Genomic DNA, 21,426 nt, shown 5'->3' with positions numbered 1-21,426 from the left:
ACCCCATGATGTAGGTATTATTATCTTTATTGTTCAGTTGCAGAAACTGAAGCATATGGAGACCTTGCCCAAGGTCACACAGTAGGCAGAGGAAGAGCAAGGATTTGAATGAAGTCTCTGGCTCCAAAGACTCTTTCCTTTACAATAATACAGGAGTCATGATATTAAACCAGAAGTTGCCAATAAGGCAAAAACCAGAATTGAGGGTCAGTTGAACGCTGAGCAGACATGCATGTCCCTGGTCAGTGCTCCGGAATCCTGTCTATAAGACTGTCACTTATACCGGATCTGACAGTGATGTTCCCAAGGATGGAGTCAGGGTGCTGGGGCCCCAGGACTCCCATTCTGACCCACTCTGGGGCTGAGCTCTGTGAGGTAAATGACTGGGGAAGTCCTTAAGTTCTCATATGTTCCCAACACACAATGGGTCCCCACACAAGGAGCAAGCTGGCATGGAAGGTCTTCCATGCCTTGGATCTCAACTAACCTGGTGAAGTGCTTGTCATCTGGCCAGTGGAGGCTAAAGGAGACTAGGGCTGAGGGCCCCCGAGTTTCTCATTTCGCAATCAAGGAATCTGAAGAAAGAGGGTTTTGTCAGAACAGGACAGCAACTGCCAGGCTTCTAGGGCAGGAGATAATCTCCAGACCTAAAGCCTTTTTATTTCCAGGAGTTTTGAGTAGAGGCTGCTAGGCCGACACAGAACATCTAAGATAAAAATAAAAGACCTTTCTTATCTTTCTCGGGTTGTGCACAAGCACATTTAAATGCCCTAGAGTTCTGACTCAAAAAACACAGAAATGAATACTAACCCAACCCCCAAACCAATGGGAGCGCCACAATCAAAGTCAAACCAAGATATTGTCACGTCATGAATGCGAGGCTTGGCATCAATAAAAGGATCCTGAAGTAATTATTTTGGGGAATGCCATAGGAAGAATTCCAAGCCCAGAACAAAGATTTGCAGAACCTTGCCAAGTAGAAATGTTAAAGACTGCTCAGCTGCCAGAAACCAAGAACACTAGATGATCTGTGTCCTGGGGCTGGACAAAGGCAGACGTGTAGCAAGCCTGCCGAGGCAAGAAAACACACCTCTCCTGGGCTCCGAGCAGGACAAGGAGTTCTACAAGTCACAGGGCTTGTTTCTTCTACAAGGCATCCATGAAAACCTGTGGATGCTCTCCTACTATTGTACTGAGTCTTCCCAGAAGTTGTCTGGGCAAACAGCCCTCAATTGCAATCACTTGCTAAACATCAAATGATATATTTCAGAGAGGGAGGATCTTAACCTACGCTGATATCTCATATTTTACAGATGAAAAACATGAGCTTCAGTGACGTTAGGTAATCATTCAAGGACACACAGCTAGTAAGCAGTGGAGCCAGCATTACAACCAGGTCTGTGTGACTCCAGAATGGCTTGAACACGCATGGAGACAGTATTTTGATATTATACCCGTCACTTCCCCCTCTCCTGTGACATGATAGTCACAGTTGCAACCAGCCACCCGGGATATACCATGGAGATGAGAAGGATGCAACACTGGATGAACTGGTCTTGCCCTGGAGGATTGATTTATTCGATTACACAGTTAGAGAGAAAAGACAACAGACACAGAGACAAACGTAGGCACCCTACAACAAATGTGAGGGGAGGGGTAGAGGCGGTAAGTGCACGAAGGGCTTGAAGAAGGGAAGCTATTGAGGGATAAAATGGCCAAAGGAAGTTTTACCAAGAGATGGCTAACTAAAAATCATGTAGGGTTTGCGGGGAGAAGGTGAACACACTAAGCAGGGCCAAGCATGACTGAAAGCATGGAAACAAGGGCACACGGGGCATCTGAGAAAGGCAGACGATAGGCAAAGATCAGCTGGAGGTACAATGCATACATGTGTATATTTACTGAGTACCTGTAACCAGCATATCTTTTCTTTCTGATGACTACTACTAAAATATGATAAATCTTGAAGTTGACTTTGTGGGGGGGATGTGGAAGGTGGAGAGAAGACACCCTTGGCAATGGTACAGCCTTAGCCTTCTAAAAAGAGAGAAAAATCAGGGCTTCCCTGGTGGCGCAGTGGTTAAGAATCCGCCTGCCAATGCAGGGGACATGGGTTCAAGCCCTGGTCCGGGAAGAACCCACATGCCGCGGAGCAACTAAGCCCGTGTGCCACAACTACTGAGCCTGCGCTCTAGAGCCCGCGAGCCACAACTAGCAGCCCACGCACCGCAACTACTGAAGCCCACGTGCCTAGAGCCCGAGTTCCACAAGAGAAGCCACTGCAACGAGAAGCCCTCGCACCGCAGCGAGAAGCCCTCGCACCACAGCAAAGAGTAGCCCCAGCTCACCGCAACTAGAGAAAGCCCATGCACAGCAATGAAGACCCAACGCAGCCAAAAATAAATAAAATAAATTTAAAAATATATATATAGAAATAGCTCATAAACAATCACAACAAATAAACTTTTAAAAGCTTTTTTAAAAATAAAAATAAAAAGAGAAAAATCAAAGTAGCGGAAGCTGAAAGCAGTTTACAACAGCTTCCTAAGGCTTCTGCCTCTTGCTTCTCTGCCCCCTAACAAGAAAATCCTTTACTGCTGACAATCAATCACCCCACTGATATTTATCACCTTCATGGATAAACATTTACTGCCCTCTCTGGAGAGTCCAGGGGTCTCCGAAACTCACCACTGACAGGGGGCTGTCACTGATGGTTAAGTGTGCTGTTGCTGTATCTGCAAGTTCAGCTTTATCAAGTACAACAGCAGCCTTGTTTGTTTTTATACCAAAATGCTAGGTTCATTTTTCCTGCCCTGAAAACAGTTCACCAAACTGTCAAGTAGCCAAGAATTACATGAAAATCAGCAAGCTACAACTCAGGGCTGTCCCCAGAAATATTTCACGTCTCCTCACAAATTGCTCTCTAAACCAAAGATCGGAATAAGAAAAAAAGGGGGGGGGGACCTAGGTCACACCAACTACATGATACACTCTCACATGTAACTTGGAAAGAGAACTCCATTTAGGAAAAGTAGTCTTCAAGGTCCCCACTAAATCTGATTTCATCCTTCACTTATATTTAAATTTAGGGCAGGGTAGAGAGAGACTCCACTTTTGGTGCAATGGTGGTAGGCGCAAGGAAAGGGCTAACGTCATGGTCATTTTATTAAAGGTACCTTAACTCTAAGTCCCTGGAAGCAGCTCCGGGCCCCCTCGGTGCAAAGTCATAAGAGCAAGTGTGCACACTCTCCAGCGAGAGATAATCTTGGTTGTGATTTTATAGGAAAATCCACTTTTTTTTAACATCTTTATTGGAGTATAATTGCTTTACAATGGTTAGTTTCTGCTTTATAACGAAGTGAATCAGCTATACATATACATATATCCCCGTATCTCCTCCCTCTTGCGTCTCCCTCCCACCCTCCCTATCCCACCCCTCTAGGTGGTCACAAAGCACGGAGCTGATCTCCCTGTGCTATGCGGCTGCTTCCCACTAGCTATCTATTTTACATTTGGTAGTACCACTCCCTCTTTCACGTGCTCATAAATTCAGCAAAGTTATTTATTCTCAGGCCTATCTCCTCTTCTGTAGTATAAGCAACTTAAGGGCAAGATGGGTAACTTTCATTTCTGTGTCCCTCACAATACCAAGTAATGCCTCACACAAAGCAGGCCCTCAAGAAAAACTGGTTACATGGATGAAGAGAATTGATGACTAAAGAGAAGATGGTAAAAATGAAGCTAATGCAGCTAAATCCCCGAACATTTGGGCAGGTGACTTTTTCTGGTCACAGAAACCTGAAAAATAGCTAAGAGATAAGGAGTGCACCTGGATGGTACTCTGAGCTCAGGAGGCTTGATGAAGGGATTGTGAAACCCTCTGGCTATCTAATTTCTCAGCTGAGGAATTTAAAGCACTTAAGCCATCTCAAAAGCAAAACTGCCTTCCTCAAGGCAGAGCTGGGACGTGATCTAAGCCCCCCCCCCCCCCCCCCCCGTGACAGATTTTCCTTTATGGGGAGTGGGATGAAGCGGCTTCTGGTTTTGCCTCTAGTTCACCAGAAACTCCATTAGCAACACCTGGAAGTCACCTTTTTTGTTTAAAGGATTGTGAAACTTAATAAGGCCTAGTTGGAAACACAGCTCCTGGCACTAGGCCTTCCCTCAGTTCCTGGATCTTACGTATATCAAATACTACCTCCTCCTTCCTTAGGCTGTTTGGTAACCAAATCTACTCCAGGTCTAAGATTTCATGGTCAAAACTACCAGCGGAAAACTTCATGACAACTTATCCCTCCCATAAGCTGTAGGGAGTGGGGAAACTTCTGGAACATGCACGCCCACACCCCAAGTAAAATAATGACTGAAGGTGGTGAAACTGGAGAGGGAATCACACCAGATGCAGGGACGCTGGACCCTTCGTCACATTACACCCAACCATGGGCCACACCTGAACCCTGGATTCCCAGGCCGCAGAGAGTGAGGCAATACAGGATGTCAGCAGTTTCAAAAACACCTTGACCCAGAGTCCAAATCGTGAAGAAAGCACTACAGCAATGCAGAAGTGGGCAGGAAGACCCTACTCTATAAGCAGAAAACTTAGGGGGAAAACGCTGGAAGGGCCTTTGAGAAAGCATCCCCCATCACAGCAAGAAGTCAGCACAAGTCACTGTCCCTCCCTGAAAAGAAGTAGCAGGTGCCAATATCTTATATTTTATATCCAACATTCCAAAGTCCTTCACTTTTCTCAAGATGCACATTCTTGGCAAGATGTGCTCAGTATTATTGAGAATTACATTTTTTTTTTTCGGCCACACCGTGCAGCTTGTGGGATCTTAGTTCCCCGACCAGGGATTGAACCCAGGCCCTCGAAAGTAGGAGCACGGGGTCCTAACCACTGGACCACTAGGGAATTCCCAGTGTTACAGAAAAGGTGGCACTAACCAATGAGAGACACAATAAAGCATCATCCTTGCAGAGATCTCAGGTTTATAAACTACTTTCACATCCCTTTTCATTGTTCCTTATATCAGCTGGTGATAGGGCCAGGCAGTTACCATCCCCACTTGCTGGGCAGTACACTGGTCTGGAAGTGTGAGTTGACCTAGGACTAGACCTAGGGTTTCTGACTGAAGAGGCAGAGGTCTTCCCATGGAACCCCAGTAATTGGCTGCCTAGGGGCAGATTTTCCTTTAAGCTAGACTCTGTCAGGGCTCTGGCACTCTACCATGCTACCACCTATTCTCATGACCCTGGGCCAATTACTTCACCTCTCTGAGCCTTCATTACTTTTATCAGCATCACCCAGAGACCGCTCCGAGGCAGCCATTTCTGCGATAAGAGACTCACATGGTTAAAGAAGCTTACCGACCCTTTACGATACACGTGCTTTACAGTTAAGCCTCTGAAGGGTCCCACAATTAAGAAGACTGTAAAACCCTAAACCTCCTACATTTCAAACAGCACAGCCTCTCTTACCAAACATCTGTTTATAGCATCATTATCTCTGTGGTGTCTTTCAGCCTCCAAATTCTATGTTCCATCTCTTCCTCAGCAGCGTTGCTCATTAGCCGTGAGACAGCCCCCCCCCGCCCACCCCCGCCACCAATACTGTACCTTGAGGGTGGGCATGGTCAGCCAGACACGGGATGGGGACACCCAGCCTAGGCCCTGGAGAGCTGAAAGAGAAGATACGCAAACAGGGTCTCCTCATTTTCCTAGGTTTCTCTGAACATTTGTGCAATCTCAGATAAGAACAGGATTTTTCCAAAAATTCTCCCTACACTAGAAATTGAGGGCAAAAGTCATAAGTTAATCTTTCACTTTATATACTGGGCAGAGGTTGGAAATGGATATGTGTCCAAAAAAAAAAAAAAAAACTTTTGAGAGGGAAAAAGTGGGGAGTGGGCTGCTATGATTAAAACTTCACCACTAGACCTGTTCAAGTAAAAAAGAAAAAGCTGTGGTTGGAAGAGCACTTTTGACACTCATAGGATTGAAGCGTGTCACCAGGGAGTAACTTTTTTAAAGTAGTGTGACACAGGGTTAATTACTCACGAAAACTGAAGAACTATCATAATTAGCTGAATTTTCTAATAGTATTTTTACCCCTAGATCCAAATTAAATTCTCACACACAAGATCCTCTCCTGTAACATTAAGGAATTATTGTCAATTTTTTAGGGTGTGATATGGGAGGGTGGTTACATTCGGGAACATAGTCCTTTTATCTTTTAGAGATTCAAACAGAACTATTTATGGTTGAGATGATATGAAGTCTGAAATTTGCTTCAAAATAATTTCACTGGGAATAAATGGAAGTGAAAGTAGATACAGTATAGATAAAACAAGACTGGCCAAGACACTAAATCGCTGAGGTTGGGAGATGGGTACATGCTGGTTCATTATACCATTCTCTTTTTTTCTGTAAATGTTTAAAATGCTCCATAATAAAAAAAAAATTAAAGGATTCTATTCTGAATAATGTCCATTTCTGACCCTAAATAATATTAAGATTTACAGAGCCCTTAAAACAAATAGAGAACACCAAAAGCTCAAGCAACAAAAGAAAAACACAGATAAACTGGAATTCATCAAAATTAAAAACAGTTGTACTTCAAAGGACACCATGAAGAAAGTGAAAAAAAAAAGACAGATTGGGAGGGAATATTTGCAAATCATTTATCTGATAAGGGATTCATATACGTTTCTTAACTGTGAGACTCTGAAGAGGGTTAACTGTAAAGCACATGCATCATGAATCTCCACGAGAAATGGTAGACTTCTGTGACCACGAGGGCCTCTTCCTCTTACAGCAGAAATGGCTGCCTCGGAGCCGTCTCTGGGAGATGCTGATAGAAGTAATGAAGGCTCAGAGAGGTAAAGTAATTGGTCCAGGGTCACGAGAAGAGATGTTAGCATGGCTAGGTCTAGAGTGCCAGAGCCCTGACAAAGTCTAGTTTAAAGGAAAACCTCCCCTTGGACAGTCACTCACTGGGATTCCGTGGGAAGACCACTGTCCTGTCAGTCAGATAAGGGCCTTTAAAACAAGGGATTGAATAGGCATTTCTCCAAAGAATATATACAAATGGCCAATAAGAACACAAAAAGGGGACTTCCCTGGCAGTCCAGTGGTTAAGACTCTGAGCTTCCAACGCAGGGGGCAGGGGTTCAATCCCTGGTCGGGGAACTAGGATCCTACATGCCGCATGGTGTGGCCAAAAAAAACCAAAAACCAAACAAACCAAAAAAAAAAAAAAAACCAAAAAAAAAAAAACAACACAAAAAGATGTTCAACATTACTAGTTATTAGGGAAATACAAATCAAAACCACAGTGGGATACTACTTCACACCCACTAGGATGGTTATGATTTTAAAAAAGACAGTATTGACGAGGATGTGGAGAAACTGAAACCCTCATACATCGTTAGCGGGGATATATAATGGTGCAGCCACTATGGAAAACAGTCTGGCAGTTCCTCAAAAGTTAAACATAGAGTAACGATATGACCCAGCAATTCTACTTCTAAGTGTATACTCATGAGAATGAAAACATATGTCCACTCAAAAACTGTATATTTATGTTCAAAGCAGCATTATTCATAATAGCCCAAAAGTGGAAAAAGCTCAAATATCCATCAATTGAGGACTAAATGTGTTACAACCATACAAAGGAATATTAATCGGCCATAAAAAGGAATGACATAGTGATACATGTTACAACATGGATGAACCTTGAAAATACTATGCTAAGTGAAAGAAGGCACTCACAAAATAGCACATGGTATATGATTCCATTTACATGAAATGCCCATAATGGGCAAATAGAGACAGAAAGCAGATTATTGGTTGCCAGCGACTTGGGGGATGGGGCAGGGAGAGGGGGAATGACTGCTGATACAGCATTTCTTTTGGGGGTGATGAAAACGTTCTGAAATTAGCTAGTGGTGAGGTGGTCCAAACTTGTGAATATACTAGAACCCACTAAATTGTATACTCTAAAAGAGTGAATTTTATGGTATGTGAATTATATCTCAATAAAGCTGTATTACAAAAAAGAAAAAAAAAAGCCACAGAAACCATCCTCACCTCAGAACAGGAAGTACCAAATGGAGGTTGGGGACAGGTGTCAAGAAGCCCGAGGGAGTCCCTCAGCTCGGTACAGTCCACTGTGTGCTGAGAGCAGACAGATCTGCGTGTGGCAGCACTGTGGTCAGAATGAACGACTAACCACAACCCCCCACTCTTTTCCTCACTCAAAAGGCTGCAGTGGTGCGTGTATCAGAATAATAGCATATATCCTAACTTACCTGCTCTAAGAATAAATGATTTCATACCTTATTATTAGAAAATAGTTGTTGAAAAAACACCTCTCATCTGATCACCAAGGCTGATGATATGGAAAGTGATTCACGTGCATTTTGGACAAGGAGTGAACCAAAATATATTCTTAAATTCCTCCACTGAAAACAAACCTTGGGTCAGTAAGGGAAGAGGGAAGTCTTAAAGTTCCCCAGAGCTAAAATAATTAATAACAACATTTGCCAAGTAATTACTATGTGGCAGGCACTGCTCTAAGTGCTTTACAAGTATTAACTCAGTTAACCCTCACAATAACCCTACAGGCTAGGTGCTTATTAACCCATTTTACAGATGAGGATACCGAGTTAACTAACTAGTCCAAGGTTATATGGAGGCAGTCTGGCTCCAGAGTCTGCACTCTCAGCAATGCCACTTCCAGGCGTCTCTTCTGGGATGACCACCACGGAGGGGTGGTAGTTCGGGCATGAAATTAGACTTGTGTACCACACAGCAATTGGCCAACAGCTCCAGGCCACCTGCTTGACATCTTCCAGGGACCACAAACCACTTCCTTCAGCACATGGGCAGGCATTTCTACCCTCCTCTGGCTAGAGGCTCACTGTCCTTGTGTGAATCCTACTCCACAGCAAAGGGAGCAACCAGTTTGCAGACAGGGAGACTGGAAGCTAAGCCAATTAGAGACCTATAGGCTTTTGAGAAAGTAAACCGCAAGGTGCCCATGTTAAGAGTCAGAAGGCATATCTTCAAGGATAAGCAGAGGGTGCAGGTGAAGAAATGATGTTCACATGTGTGTGGGGAAGTGCGCCCTTGCATGCCCTACTGATGGGAATGTGAACTGATAAAGCTGTTTTGGGGAGCAACTTGGCACTACTGGCCCCAAATTCCAAATGTACATACCCTAGAAGCCCACAGTCCCCAGTTCCACTTCTAGGAACCTAGCAAACTGCAGAAAGAAATAAGTGCAACAGTGTTCACTGCAGCGCAGCTTGAGATGGCAATACCTTGGACACAATGTACGTTCATTTATGGAGGGGTAGTCAAATAAATCATGGTCTAAAGCAATTACAGGCATTAAAAAAAATCAGGCATATATGCGATATGAAAAAAGTCTACAATATATTAAGGTTTTAAAAAAAGGTGCATGTTGTTAAAGTACTACATATAAATTATCCCATTTTTGCTTTAAAAACAAATAAAAGAAAATAAAGAACACTACCCATACCAACAACTTTATTTTATATGTGTGTGGATGTAAGTTTATACATAGGAGTTATATTACTACGTCTATAAATTTGCAGCATAAGCAGAAAACCCAAAAATACACAACCACAAACTCTCACTTTTTCCTCTAAGTATTTTTGTATTTCTCTATTATTTACCATTGTTATGAGCGTGTGTTATTTTTGTGTAATTAAAAACTGATGTGAAAAGGTAAAAGGTACCTCAAAGCCCAAAGAAAGGCAGCAATCGGGTCTAAGAAAGGGACTGGAGAGACAGCCAGATTGGTCCTTATGAGAAATCAGGCCGGTGCAGGTTTTCCACTCCCAGCTCCCACCCACAGCAACAGCAGCAAGGGGATTTGCATAATTAAAGACAAGGGACTCAAGAAAAAAAGAAAGAAGTACACAGGATCAACTTCTCACACAGTTTGACTCTATATTCAAGTCCCAAAGAGCTACCGTGCTCCAACATCCCAGTGTAGAAAGCCAAATATTAACCTTCTCTCCCAAATAAACCACAAAACTGTAAATCCGATAATAAACTAAGCTATGGTGTTTTTCATTGTGTCTGTGTTTGGTTGGGTTTTGATATGATTGGAGTGAAACTGCCAGGTGGAATTTTAGATGAGGAAGATTAATTTTTAAACGGCGAACAAAAAGTAGTATGTACAATTTTGAAAAATATGATTATTTTCTCCATGCACCACGCGTGTCTCTGATCTGCAAGAATGTGTAACAAAACAGTGTTACAATGTAAGATCTGTCTTGCTCCATATTTAAAAATCAAAACAGAAATGTTTTGATAACTTCACTCTAGGATCCACCGTTCCAAACCACAAATATTCTTGTAACGTCTTACATTCACTCTCATCTCTTCCAAAACAAGTTTAAATTCTTTAAAACACCTAAGATCGTGAATCAAAACTGAGCCGTGGCTCTATGAGGGTGATGACGGCACCAGGAACAGAAGATATACAGCTCATCTGCTTTCCCACAGAAAAAAGTATGGAAAGATGAAAACCCAAAGTAAATAAATCCAGCTATGGGAATGTAACTGAGTAAGCGAAAGTATCCCCAAAACCCCAAAAACCCCATCCAGGCAAGACTGACAAGTCTTTAATTCCCACACTGGGAAAGCCCGGAATTGTATCAACAAGCTGCAGAATTCAATAGGATGAGACTTGTTTCCCTTTTCTTTACCTCCCATGTTGCAATGTTCTGGATTTATTTGTATTTCTTTGTTTGTGGTTTCCACATTTGCATGTGGGTTTTTGGCCAGACTTTGCTCCACCTAGTGGAACTTCAAAGGATGGGCCAAAAGGGAGGTGCCCACTGGCAGACCTCAGCCTGACTGCTGTATGCTGCTGAGTGGACAGGTCACCAAGACCCGCTGTCGCCGTTACCTGTCACCCAGTGGCTGCTCTGTCTGTGCGGTTATAGTGGGATCGGTGGCCCCAGCAGGGCCCACAGTTGGGGTGGTAGGGCAAGGAATGAACCCACCTGGTCATTGCTCCACCTGGTCCTGATGGTCCCTCAAACGTCAGTCCAGCAACTTAAGGCAAGAAAGAAAGAGGCCCTCAGGTGTATGGATGGCCAGGCATTCAAAAGGCTGTTGGAATTCTGAATCCAAAGCCATCTAACTTACCCACAGCACCCACAGAGTAGCCAGCTTGTGCCCAGCACCCACAGATGAGGGGCATCCTGGACCTGGAAGAGAGGGCTCTCCTCCAGACACAGCTCTGGTAAGGTCCAGGACTGTCAGCTTCCCTCGTGGCGACCTGAGAACATCTAACAGTTTCTGCAGGCTGAGCGTGTGTGAGAACAAACTAACATTCATGAGGCCGAAAATGAGAGGAGAGCCAAGATCCAGAATGAGGAAAGGAAAAAGTTCTAAGAACATGACTCAGTTCAGATTGGTGGTGGGACCATGGAGGACACAGAAAAAGAAAGTGACTGGCCATCAGGCTTTCACTGGGACGAAAACAAACGTTCTTAAAGTGAAACCACAAAGGCAGACCAAAGTGAGAGGAAAGAAGGTTGAAGATGGGGTGACTTAGGGAGGCTCACCTGCTTACTGAACCACAGACTAAAAAAATGTGCTTTTGTCAAAATAGTTGATGTTGGCTGACGATGATGAGCTGACTGGTAACACATGTCAACAAATCTGAGAGACATCAGGATTCAGGACACTAAAGCTTTAAACTGTCCCACCTGAAATTTGTCGTCAGAGGTTATTTCACACACATCTTTTCATAGGAAGGCTGACCTCAAATCCCACGATACTGGGCAGGAGCTGGTAAGGGGATAGCAGGTACCACACAAGGGTTTCTCCACCTTGGCGCTACCGACATTTTGGGGAGGACAATTCTTTGTTGTGGGGGACTACCCTGAGGACATTTAGCAGCACCCCTGGCCTTCATACAACAGATGCCAGTAGTGCTCCTGAGTTACAACAATCAAAAATGTTTCCAGACACGGACAAATGTCCTCAGGCAGGGGCAAAATTGTCTCCGATTGAGAACCACTATTCTACATAGGTTCACCATGAAGAGTTACCTACATAGGTAAAAGATCACAGGGACAAACCTAAACTCAGATATAGAACAGAATCAAGGAAGTCACTTCCAAACTCCCCAAATCTCAGTTTCTGAACCTAGTTTGAGAGTTGACACTAACTTACCAACCACAATGCACTTTTGAGGACCACCAATAAGAACAGCAGTGATAAGTATTATTATATTTAATAACCATGAAGTATATTCCAAAAGCTTTACATATATATCTTTTCAGGTCCCAACAAACCTATAAAGTATGTGCTACTTTTATTTGTTTCTTTCTTTCTTTATTTATTTAGGCTGCGTTGGGTCTTCATTGCTGTGTTCAGGCTTTCTCTGGTTGCAGCGAGTGGGTGCTACTCTGTTGCGGTGCATCAGGCTTCTCTAGGTGGTGGCTTCTCTTGCTGCGGAGCACGGGTTATAGGTGTGCGGGCTTCAGTATTTGTGGCATGTGGGCTCTGTAGTTGGGGCTCATGGGCTCTAGAGCACAGGCTCAGTAGTTGTGGTGCACGGGCTCAGTTGCTCCGCGGCATGTGGGATCTTCGCAGACCAGGGCTCGAACCCATGTCCCCTGCATTGGCAGGTGGATTCATTTTTTTTTTTTTTCTTTTTGCGGTACGCGGGTCTCTCACTGTTGTGGCCTCTCCCATTGCGGAGCACAGGCTCTGGACGCGCAGGCTCAACAGCCATGGCTCACGGGCCTAGCCGCTCTGCGGCATGTGGGATCTTCCCAGATCGGGGCACGAACCCATGTCCCCTGCATCAGCAGGCGGACTCGCAACAACTGCGCCACCAGGGAAGCCCGCAGGTGGATTCTTAACCACTGTGCCAACAGGGAAGTCCCTAAAGTACGTACTATTATTATTCCCATTTTATAGATGAGGAAACTGGGGCACAAAGAGGTTAAAGTAACTTGCTTAAGGATAGTAAGTGGAAGAATCAAGTTTGGAACTCAGGTAATCTGCCCCCAGAGCCCATGACCTCACCACTACATTAGACTATATTCCACCTCCACAATGGAAAACTGTTAGATCTGCATTGTCTAACAGGTAGTCAGTAGTCACATGTAGCTATTTACTTTAAATTAAAAACTGAATATCATACCACTTTGGAAAACAGTCTGGCAGTTCCTCAAAAGGTTACACAAAGAGTTGTCATATGACCCAGCAATTCCACCATTAGGTATATATCCAAGAGAAATGAATACATGTGTACACAAAAACTTGTACACACATGTCCATAGCAGCATTATTCACAATAGCCCAAAAGGGAACACAGCTCAAATGTCCATCAACTGATGAATGGATAAATAAAATGTGGTACATTCATGCAACTGAATGTTAATCAGCCATAAAAAGGAATGAAATACTGATACATGCAATGATACACAAATACATCAACATGGAAGAATCTTGAAAACATTATGCTAAGTGAAAGAAGCCAGTTACAAAGGACCACATGGTGTATGATTCCATTTATACACAATGTCCAGAATGGGCAAATCCAAAGAGACAGAAAGTAGATTAGTGATTGTAGGGGCTGGGGGAGGAGGGGGTGTAATGGGGAAGGGCTGCTAATGGCTATGGGGTTTCTTTGTGGGGTGATGAAAATGTTCTAAAATTAGATACTGGTGATGGTCACACAACGCTCTGACTCACTAAAAAAACATTTTCTGGGCTTCCCTGGTGGCACAGTGGTTGAGAGTCCGCCTGCCGATGCACGGGACACGGGTTCGTGCCCTGGTCCGGGAAGATCCCACGTGCCGCGGAGCGGCTGGGCCCATGAGCCATGGCCGCTGAGCCTGCACATCCGGAGGCTGTGCTCCGCAACGGGAGAGGCCACGACAGTGAGAGGCCCGTGTACCGCAAAAAAAAAAAACCATTTTCTGTACACTTTAAGAGGATGAATCTTTTGGCATGTGAATTATAACTCAATGAAGTTGATAAAAAAAATTAAATGCCATTAAAAATTCAGTTCCGGGACTTCCCTGGTGGTCCAGTGGTTAAGAATCCGCCTTCCAAAGCAGGGGACGTGGGTTCAATCCCTGGTTGGGGAACTAAGATCCCACATGCCGAGGGGCTACTACTGAGCCCATGCACCACAACTAGAGAGAAGCCCACGTGCAGCAAGGAAGAGCCCAGCACCGCAACAAAAGATGCTGCATGTTGCAATAAGACCTGACGCAGCCAAAAATTAATTAATTAATTATTTTAAAATTTGGTTCCTTAGTTATCCTAGCCACATTTCAAGGACTCAATAGCCACATGTGGCTACGTGGCTACAAAATGGACAGCATACATATAGATGATTTCCAACATCACAGGAAGTTCTACTGTCAGCAGTAGAATTTCGACAAACGGATAAAAGCCCTCCTTATCATCTAATTGCAGCTCACCTTTCAAGTCTCAAGCTATTCTCACAGTCCTCTGCACACCCACAGGCAAAGCTTCCACCACAGACTATGTGCCACTTCCAAAAGCTCCATTTTCACTCTTTCATGCCGGAATAAACTTTCCCCCTTCCTAGTCCACAGACATCCTACTTATCCTTATCAACCTTGAAAGCCCAGTCCAAATGCCTCTCCCTCTATGAAACCTTCCCTAAATCCCCACCCTCCCCCAGCCTTAGCCGTTGTTCCCACCGTCCTTTGCTTGCACTTCCATTACAGTGCTGATCCCTCCAGATTACATATCAGTGTATATTATCTGTCTTTCCCACAGGATTATTAGCTCCTTGAGGACAGGGATTCTGCTACTTGTTTGAGGGTTCCCAGTGCCTAGGAATAATAATAGCCTGCTGCAAAGAATGAACATTTTGGTAAATGTTTGTTGGATTCTACTCAAAGGATTTACAGCAACTCATGGTGTTAACTTTAGACAATTGCTCACTTTGGTGTATAAAACAGACTAAGAAAGTGAAAGAAAGAGGGTAAGAATCTGAAAGTCTCATATCCCACTATTCTACAAGGAATGAGGGTGGTTGCAATGAAATGCCGTATTTAGGAAAGAAGAGTGGAGCAGGGCTTCTGGACTGAAAACTGGGGCAATGGAGGTGAGTAAAGGTGAGGCGGAAGGGGTATACTATTGGAGGGTGTGGGGGGAAGAAAAAATATCATGAACCAGGGCCCCCTTCCAACTCAAAGTTTTAAGCATGGAAAAGGAAGGGCAAGGACTGCATCTCTACAGATCTGCGCCCAGCCCATCGGCTGGATCACTTTATTGAAAATGACATTTCTCCTAAAACTTTATTTTAAATACTACAGTCAGATTTTTCTGGTTGAATCTAACCAACAAGAGAAAGAAAGAAACTCCGCATATCTCCATCATAATTTAACTGGAAGAGACAAATGTCAAGGCCTTACTGTTTGGAGACTCTATTGCTTTTTTATTCTTTATGGATTCAAGGAATCACATCTGAGTTGCAATGACCTATAGGAGAATTAAGTCTAAGTTCCTAATCACAGAATGGAGTTAAACTGATGAACTCATTTGGGCCAGGATGGCAAGAAATGACTGTTCCAGTGCAGAGCTGGAACCAGGGAAAGCAAGCTGCCTAATATCATATATTTGATATTAAATGCATGTGTAAAAAAAAGATTGTATTATGAAAAAGAATATATGTATATACATACATATATTCATATATATAAAACTGGATCACTTTGCTGTACACCAGAAATTAACACATTGTAAATTAACTATACTTTAATTAAAAAAAAAAAAGACTGGGGGCTTCCCTGGTGGCGCAGTGGTTGAGCGTCCGCCTGCGGATGCAGGGGACGCGGGTACGTGCCCGGGTCCGGGAGGATCCCACATGCCGCGCAGCGGTAGGCCCGTGAGCCATGGCCGCTGAGCCTGCGCGTCCGGAGCCTGTGCTCCGCAACGGAAGAGGCCACAACAGTGAGAGGCCCGCGTACCGCAAAAAAAAAAAAAAAAAAAAAGACTGTACTTGATAGAGACATTTCAAGGGAAAAAAATGCAGTGAGGTACCCATACAATTTTCAATACAGACGGAGTACAGAGAGTCCTCCTCAATTCGGAGCTAGCTAGAAGCCATTGTTGAAATACGGACAGTGAGTACCTGAAGTACACCCTAAGCCAAAATGGTCTCTAAATTTTTTTTTCTTCACTGATTTCTGCAAGCCAAAAATCAACAAAAACCGGGCTTCCCTGGTGGCGCAGTGGTTGAGAGTCCGCCTGCCGATGCAGGGGACGCGGGTTCGTGCCCCGGTCCAGGAGGATCCCACATGGCGCGGAGCGGCTAAGTCCGTGAGCCATGGCCGCTGAGCCTGCGCGTCCGGAGCCTATGCTCCCGCAATGGGAGAGGCCACAACAGTGAGAGGCCCGCGTACCGCAAAAAAAAAAAAAAAAAAAAAAAAAAAATCAACAAAAACCAAAACAAAAACTAAATTGACTAAATTGTGGCGGATTCAGAGTTAATTATTATAGAGTAACTTCCATTCCAAAGGTTAAAATTCAAGATGGGGTTAGGAGTGTTAGGGGGAAGGGGGTCAGAAGGAGAGAGACTACTGCTTTCAAAAACTTTCCCTTCTCTGCAGGAACTGTAACCACAAAATAGCTGCTGGCCAATGCTAGCATCCATTCAAATGGAACAAAGTACAAAAGCCACCCTGTCCCCCAAGTATCGGAAGTGCCAGAGAAATGATAACAAAACGGTCTGTGACCCACAAGCTGCAATTAGGGCATGACACTGAAGATCCCCTCCCAAACCTCTCTCCACGTCCCAGGCTTCCATGACCTGGGAAGGAAACTCCACTTTCCATCCTTCTTCCTGCTAAAGAAATGGATCTGGTTCCCGCCAGATGCCAACCACTGCTCTCCAATGGGGAGATGTAGTCCACCTCAAAAGGCTCCAAAGCCTGCACCGTTCCTAAATCAACCCCCTAGCAATGTTAATTATTGGTTATTGGAAACAGCCTTTAAAGATACTTACAGAAGAGCCAGGTGCAAAGGAAAAGCAACATGTTTGTTCTATATTTTATTCTCTCAACATCTATATTTCTTAGCTTTGTAACTTTTCTAATAAAGGAAATTTATTTCTCTTGCCACTTCATGATTTTAACTGAGAAAACAAAGAACCCCAACAAAGCCTAAAACAGAAGAGCCCCAGCCCTAGAAAAAGGAATGTACTGGGACAGAAAATGAGCTCTATTCCTTTCACATGTTATTTCCAATATACATAAATATATTCTTTGGGAAAAGCAGATGATACGTCCACAGATAAATGAATAAACAAATTATGGAACACAACGGAGTATTATTCAGCCATAAAAAGGAATGAATTACATGCTACAACATGGATAAACCTTGAAAACATTATGCTAAGGGAGAGACACCAGATACAAAAGGTTAAAAAAAAAAAAAAGCCAGATACAAAAGGTATTGTAAGATTCCATTTATATGAAATAGCCTGAATAGATAAATCCATAGACATGTAAAGCAGACTGGTGGTTGCCAAGGGCTGGGGGAAGGGGGAACAGGGAGGAACTGCTTGTACAGGGTTTTCTCCCCAGGTGATAAAATGTTTTGGAACTAGACAGAGACGGTGGTTGCTCAATATTGCGAATGCACTAAACACCACTGAATTGTTCACTTTAAAATGGTTAAACGGTTTTAAACAGTTTATGTTATATAAAGTTCATCTCACTTGAAAAATTAATGTTTTAAATAGAGGATACTAATGGGCATAACATGATGCTCATAAACTCCTAGGAAAAAAGATAAGGCTTTTTGCTGGCATTGTGCTTCTACTCTTGACCACAACACAAAGTTCAAGTGCTAAGCTGTATAGAGTCTGCCATCTTGCTCTGTGTGTGTCTGTATATGCCTTTCTGAAAAGACACAGAAGGGAACAGAAACTGAAGAAAATAGAATGGTAAAGCTTTGCCAAGTGCAAGGAAGAGAAGGAGGGGTGATTCCCCCTACTGCACCTCACCCAACCTGGCGCCAGGAGTAACCCTCCCATTTGGGTTTCGAAATGCCAGCCGGCGCTAAAATCAGCACAAGCCACTTAGCAAGGAAAGCTGGGGTGCTCCATTTGTTGCCCGTATTGGCATCAGCACCACCCTTTGCTCAAAACCCGGAGCTGGCCCAGATCAGCATCAGTGACCGGCTCCCCAGGCCAGCCAGCCTGATAGTAAGAGCTTGTTACAGCTCAAGTGTGCCCTGCTGCTGAGAGGTCCCAGTCTACTTCATCTCACTTGCCTTCCAAGAGTCCTGCCTCCAACACCAGTAAAAATAGGGCCAAGTGGCCCCTAGAACTTTCCCAGGTCCAGCTTGAAATAGATATCCTCTCAGCCAGCCCCTCCTCCCTCTCAGGGCCGCTCAATAACCCACGTACCCCTACCCGCACAGACATACACGCGGCATCGCTGCCTTGGAGACCTGCTCCACTGGAGGACACAAATGCGCCCCACATGACCCCGCTTGCGCCACTATCCAGTTACAGTCATCCCAGCCCACCTGACCTAACTGCCGTCTCAAAGGCCCCTCACTCGCTTGGCACCATGCCTCTGCCACCTCCGTGATACCAAAACCGTCACAGGTGTCCCTCAGCTAAACACCGACGCCCCCTTAGATCCTGTCCACTCCAGGCATGGGTGCCCCTCTCGGGACCCCTCAACTCTTGGCAACAACATTCCTTCAGCCCCCTCCAGCCAGGCCTCGACGCCCCCCAGGCCCCAGCCTAGCCCGGACACCCCCTCCCCCTTACCTGCGGGGGTTCAGCCCTGGCTGACAGGGGGCTGGGCAGCGCCTGGAGGAGCAGGAGCGCCATGCCACCCAGGAGCCTTCTCCTCTCCATCCCCCTCCTGCTCCTGCTCCTCCGCCACGGCGCCGCCACCTCCCTCCTCCTCCCTCTCCTCCTCTTCCCTCTTCTTCCTTCTTCCCTTCTTTTCCTGTTTCACTCTCCCCTCCCGCTTCCGGCTCCGCTCCACTCCGCCCCAGCCCAAACGCCCTCCCAGACACTTGGATGGTTCTCCAATTCCAGCGCGTCATTGGCCCTTGCCCTTCGTCCATTGGTCAAAACAGCTGTCGATCAAAGCGAAGTCCCGCCCCCCTCATGAAGACGGAAAACCGGAGAAATCCAGCCAATGGAAAGTAGGAGGAAGCCGGGCCATCTTGAGTGCTACGAGGCGGCGTAAATGCGTCCCGCTGCGCAGAGTGGCGGAAGTAGGTCTGATCAGGGGCGGGGCCATCCAAAACGTGGGTTGAAAAGTCTAATTCTGGTGCCACCACCTTGAATGTGGCGGAAGTACTAGATTTCCACAGTTTAGCAAAGAAAAAGAAAGGGGTATGGTAATTCCAAAGGGTGTTGGAAAATAAGTTACTTTTATAAAGTAACCTGGCACTCTTAAAAAAGACAACTGCAGAGACTTCCCTGGTGGTCCAGTGGTTAAGACTCCACCCTGCCAATGCAGGGGGCCCGGCTTGATCCCTGGTCAGGGACCTAGGATCCCACGTCCTGTGTGGGTGGCACGGCCAAAAAGGAAAAAGGAAAAACAAAAAAGACAACTGCAATCTAAAAAGCTTTTGATGTCTTTTGTCTTTAAGCACAGCCCCAGTACCAGAGTCCCTCTCTTGCTCTCAAAACTGCTCAAGCAGTATCTTCGGTCAATTTGAATTCCTGTGAGATAGTATCTTTACCTGAGGCACAGTGCTTTGTCACCCCAAGTTCAAGGGATGAAATTCTACTGACTCTTCCTCAGAAATAGCTCTGAAATCCACCCCTACTGCTTCAATCCATGTTCTCATTTTCTGGCTAAATACAAACGGTCTCCCTGCTGTCCTGCCAGTTGCTAATTCTTCCCTCTTGAATTTCTCTCACATGTCACAGCAGGGATGTTCTACCACCTAAAATCAAATATTATCGTCTCAGGGCTTCCCCTCTCAAAATACTTCAACTACCTACAGGATTTATTGTCCAAACTTATCAATATGGTGGTCCTTTCTGTGTCCTGTCCCTGCGTATTTTTTTTTCACACCTACATACTTCTTTACCTCACCTACTGCCACTACATTTCCCACACATTCTGCTCACACCCAACAGTTAAGAGATCCCCAATGAACTGTGCTATACAATACACTTAACTTCATTTACACATTTCACATACAGTTTCCCGTTTAAAATTCCTAGTTCTCATCCCCTGGTTTCTTCTTCTGAATTCACATAACACTTATCACACAGTGTATCTAATCTATAATTTCTGCCTGCCTGACCCCTCCGACTAAATTTTTAGCTTTTTGTATGGCACACCAGGTCTTACTCATTTTTTAAACAAATCCCTACACCCTGTACATGGCCCAACCGTGAGCTCAATCAATATTGGGAAAATAAACGAACAGATGAAGACCCGCAACAGAAAAGCCATCTGCCTGTAGCTGCCAATTTCCCCTCAAAAACCTGCCAAAGCATTTTAGAGCCGAGCCCAGTCTAGCCCATAGCTGAACCCAAAGGAAGTCTGTTCTTGGCTTAAATGGTGACAAAGTGGGAAACAGGTAAGAGTGAAAAAAATCGGTTCTGTCTCTGTCTTGATTCTGCTTTCCCAAGTGCTGCACAGGATAACAAGTATTTTTGCCAGTCTTAAATTTCTTAGAATATCATCCATTCCACAATCAAGCTCCCTAGGGGAGAATAAAAGATTGAGTACTAGGCAGGAGCCACATTATTTTCTTAGCACAGGGTCTCAATCCCAGCCTCAAGGAGCTGTAAGTCCTCCATATAAAAGCCAGGTATCACAGATAGCCAAAAAGCACATGAAAAGATGCTCAACATCATTAATTATTAGAGAAATGCAAATCAAAACTACAATGAGGGATCACCTCAGACCGGTCAGAATGGCCATCATCAAAAAATCTACAAACTATAAATGCCGGAGAGGGTATGGAGAAAAGGGAACCCTCCTACACTGTTGGTGGGAATGTAAATTGGTATAGTCACTATGGAGAACAGTAGCGAGGTTCCTTATAAAACTAAAAATAGAACTACCATATGACCCAGCAATCCCACTACTGGGCACATACCCAAAGAAAACCATAATTCGAAAAGATACATGCACCCCAGTGTTCACTGCAGCACTATTTACAATAGCCAGGACATGGAAGCAACCTAAATGTCCATCAACAGAGGAATGCATAAAGAAGACGCAATATACATACACACACACACACACACACACACACACACACACAAATGGACTATTACTCATACATGAAAAAGAACAAAATAATGCCATTTGCAGAAACATGGATGGACCTAGAGATTGTCATACTAAGTGAAATAAGTCAGATATGGAAAGACAAATACCATAT

General features: G+C 44.5%; 1 protein-coding gene across 4 annotated transcripts in view; it reads right to left on the bottom strand.

Moving 5' to 3' along the window:
- Positions 1-19,009, bottom strand: part of WBP1L (WW domain binding protein 1 like) — a 59,899-nt gene extending 40,890 nt beyond the window's left edge. Inside the window, exons 1-3 of one of the 4 annotated variants that reach the window (XM_082630395.1) lie at positions 18,830-18,918; positions 11,043-11,094; positions 5,617-5,678 (exon numbers count right to left, since the gene is read on the bottom strand). In XM_082630395.1, the coding sequence (XP_082486521.1) occupies positions 5,617-5,631 (15 nt within the window). In that variant the 5' untranslated portion in view covers positions 5,632-5,678; positions 11,043-11,094; positions 18,830-18,918. Of the gene's footprint in view, positions 1-5,616; positions 5,679-11,042; positions 11,095-11,187; positions 11,299-18,829 lie in introns of those variants that run through there. The other 3 variants (XM_082630397.1, XM_082630396.1, XM_082630393.1) reach the window with 3 other exon arrangements.
- Positions 19,010-21,426: the final 2,417 nt, after the last annotated feature.

Source organism: Mesoplodon mirus (assembly GCF_964341445.2).
Source record: "Mesoplodon mirus genome assembly, chromosome: 2".
In the NCBI taxonomy this organism is placed as follows: Eukaryota; Metazoa; Chordata; class Mammalia; order Artiodactyla; family Ziphiidae; genus Mesoplodon; species Mesoplodon mirus.
The sequence above is the reverse complement of the archived record's forward strand: the minus strand, read 5'-3'. Positions and strand labels throughout refer to the sequence as shown.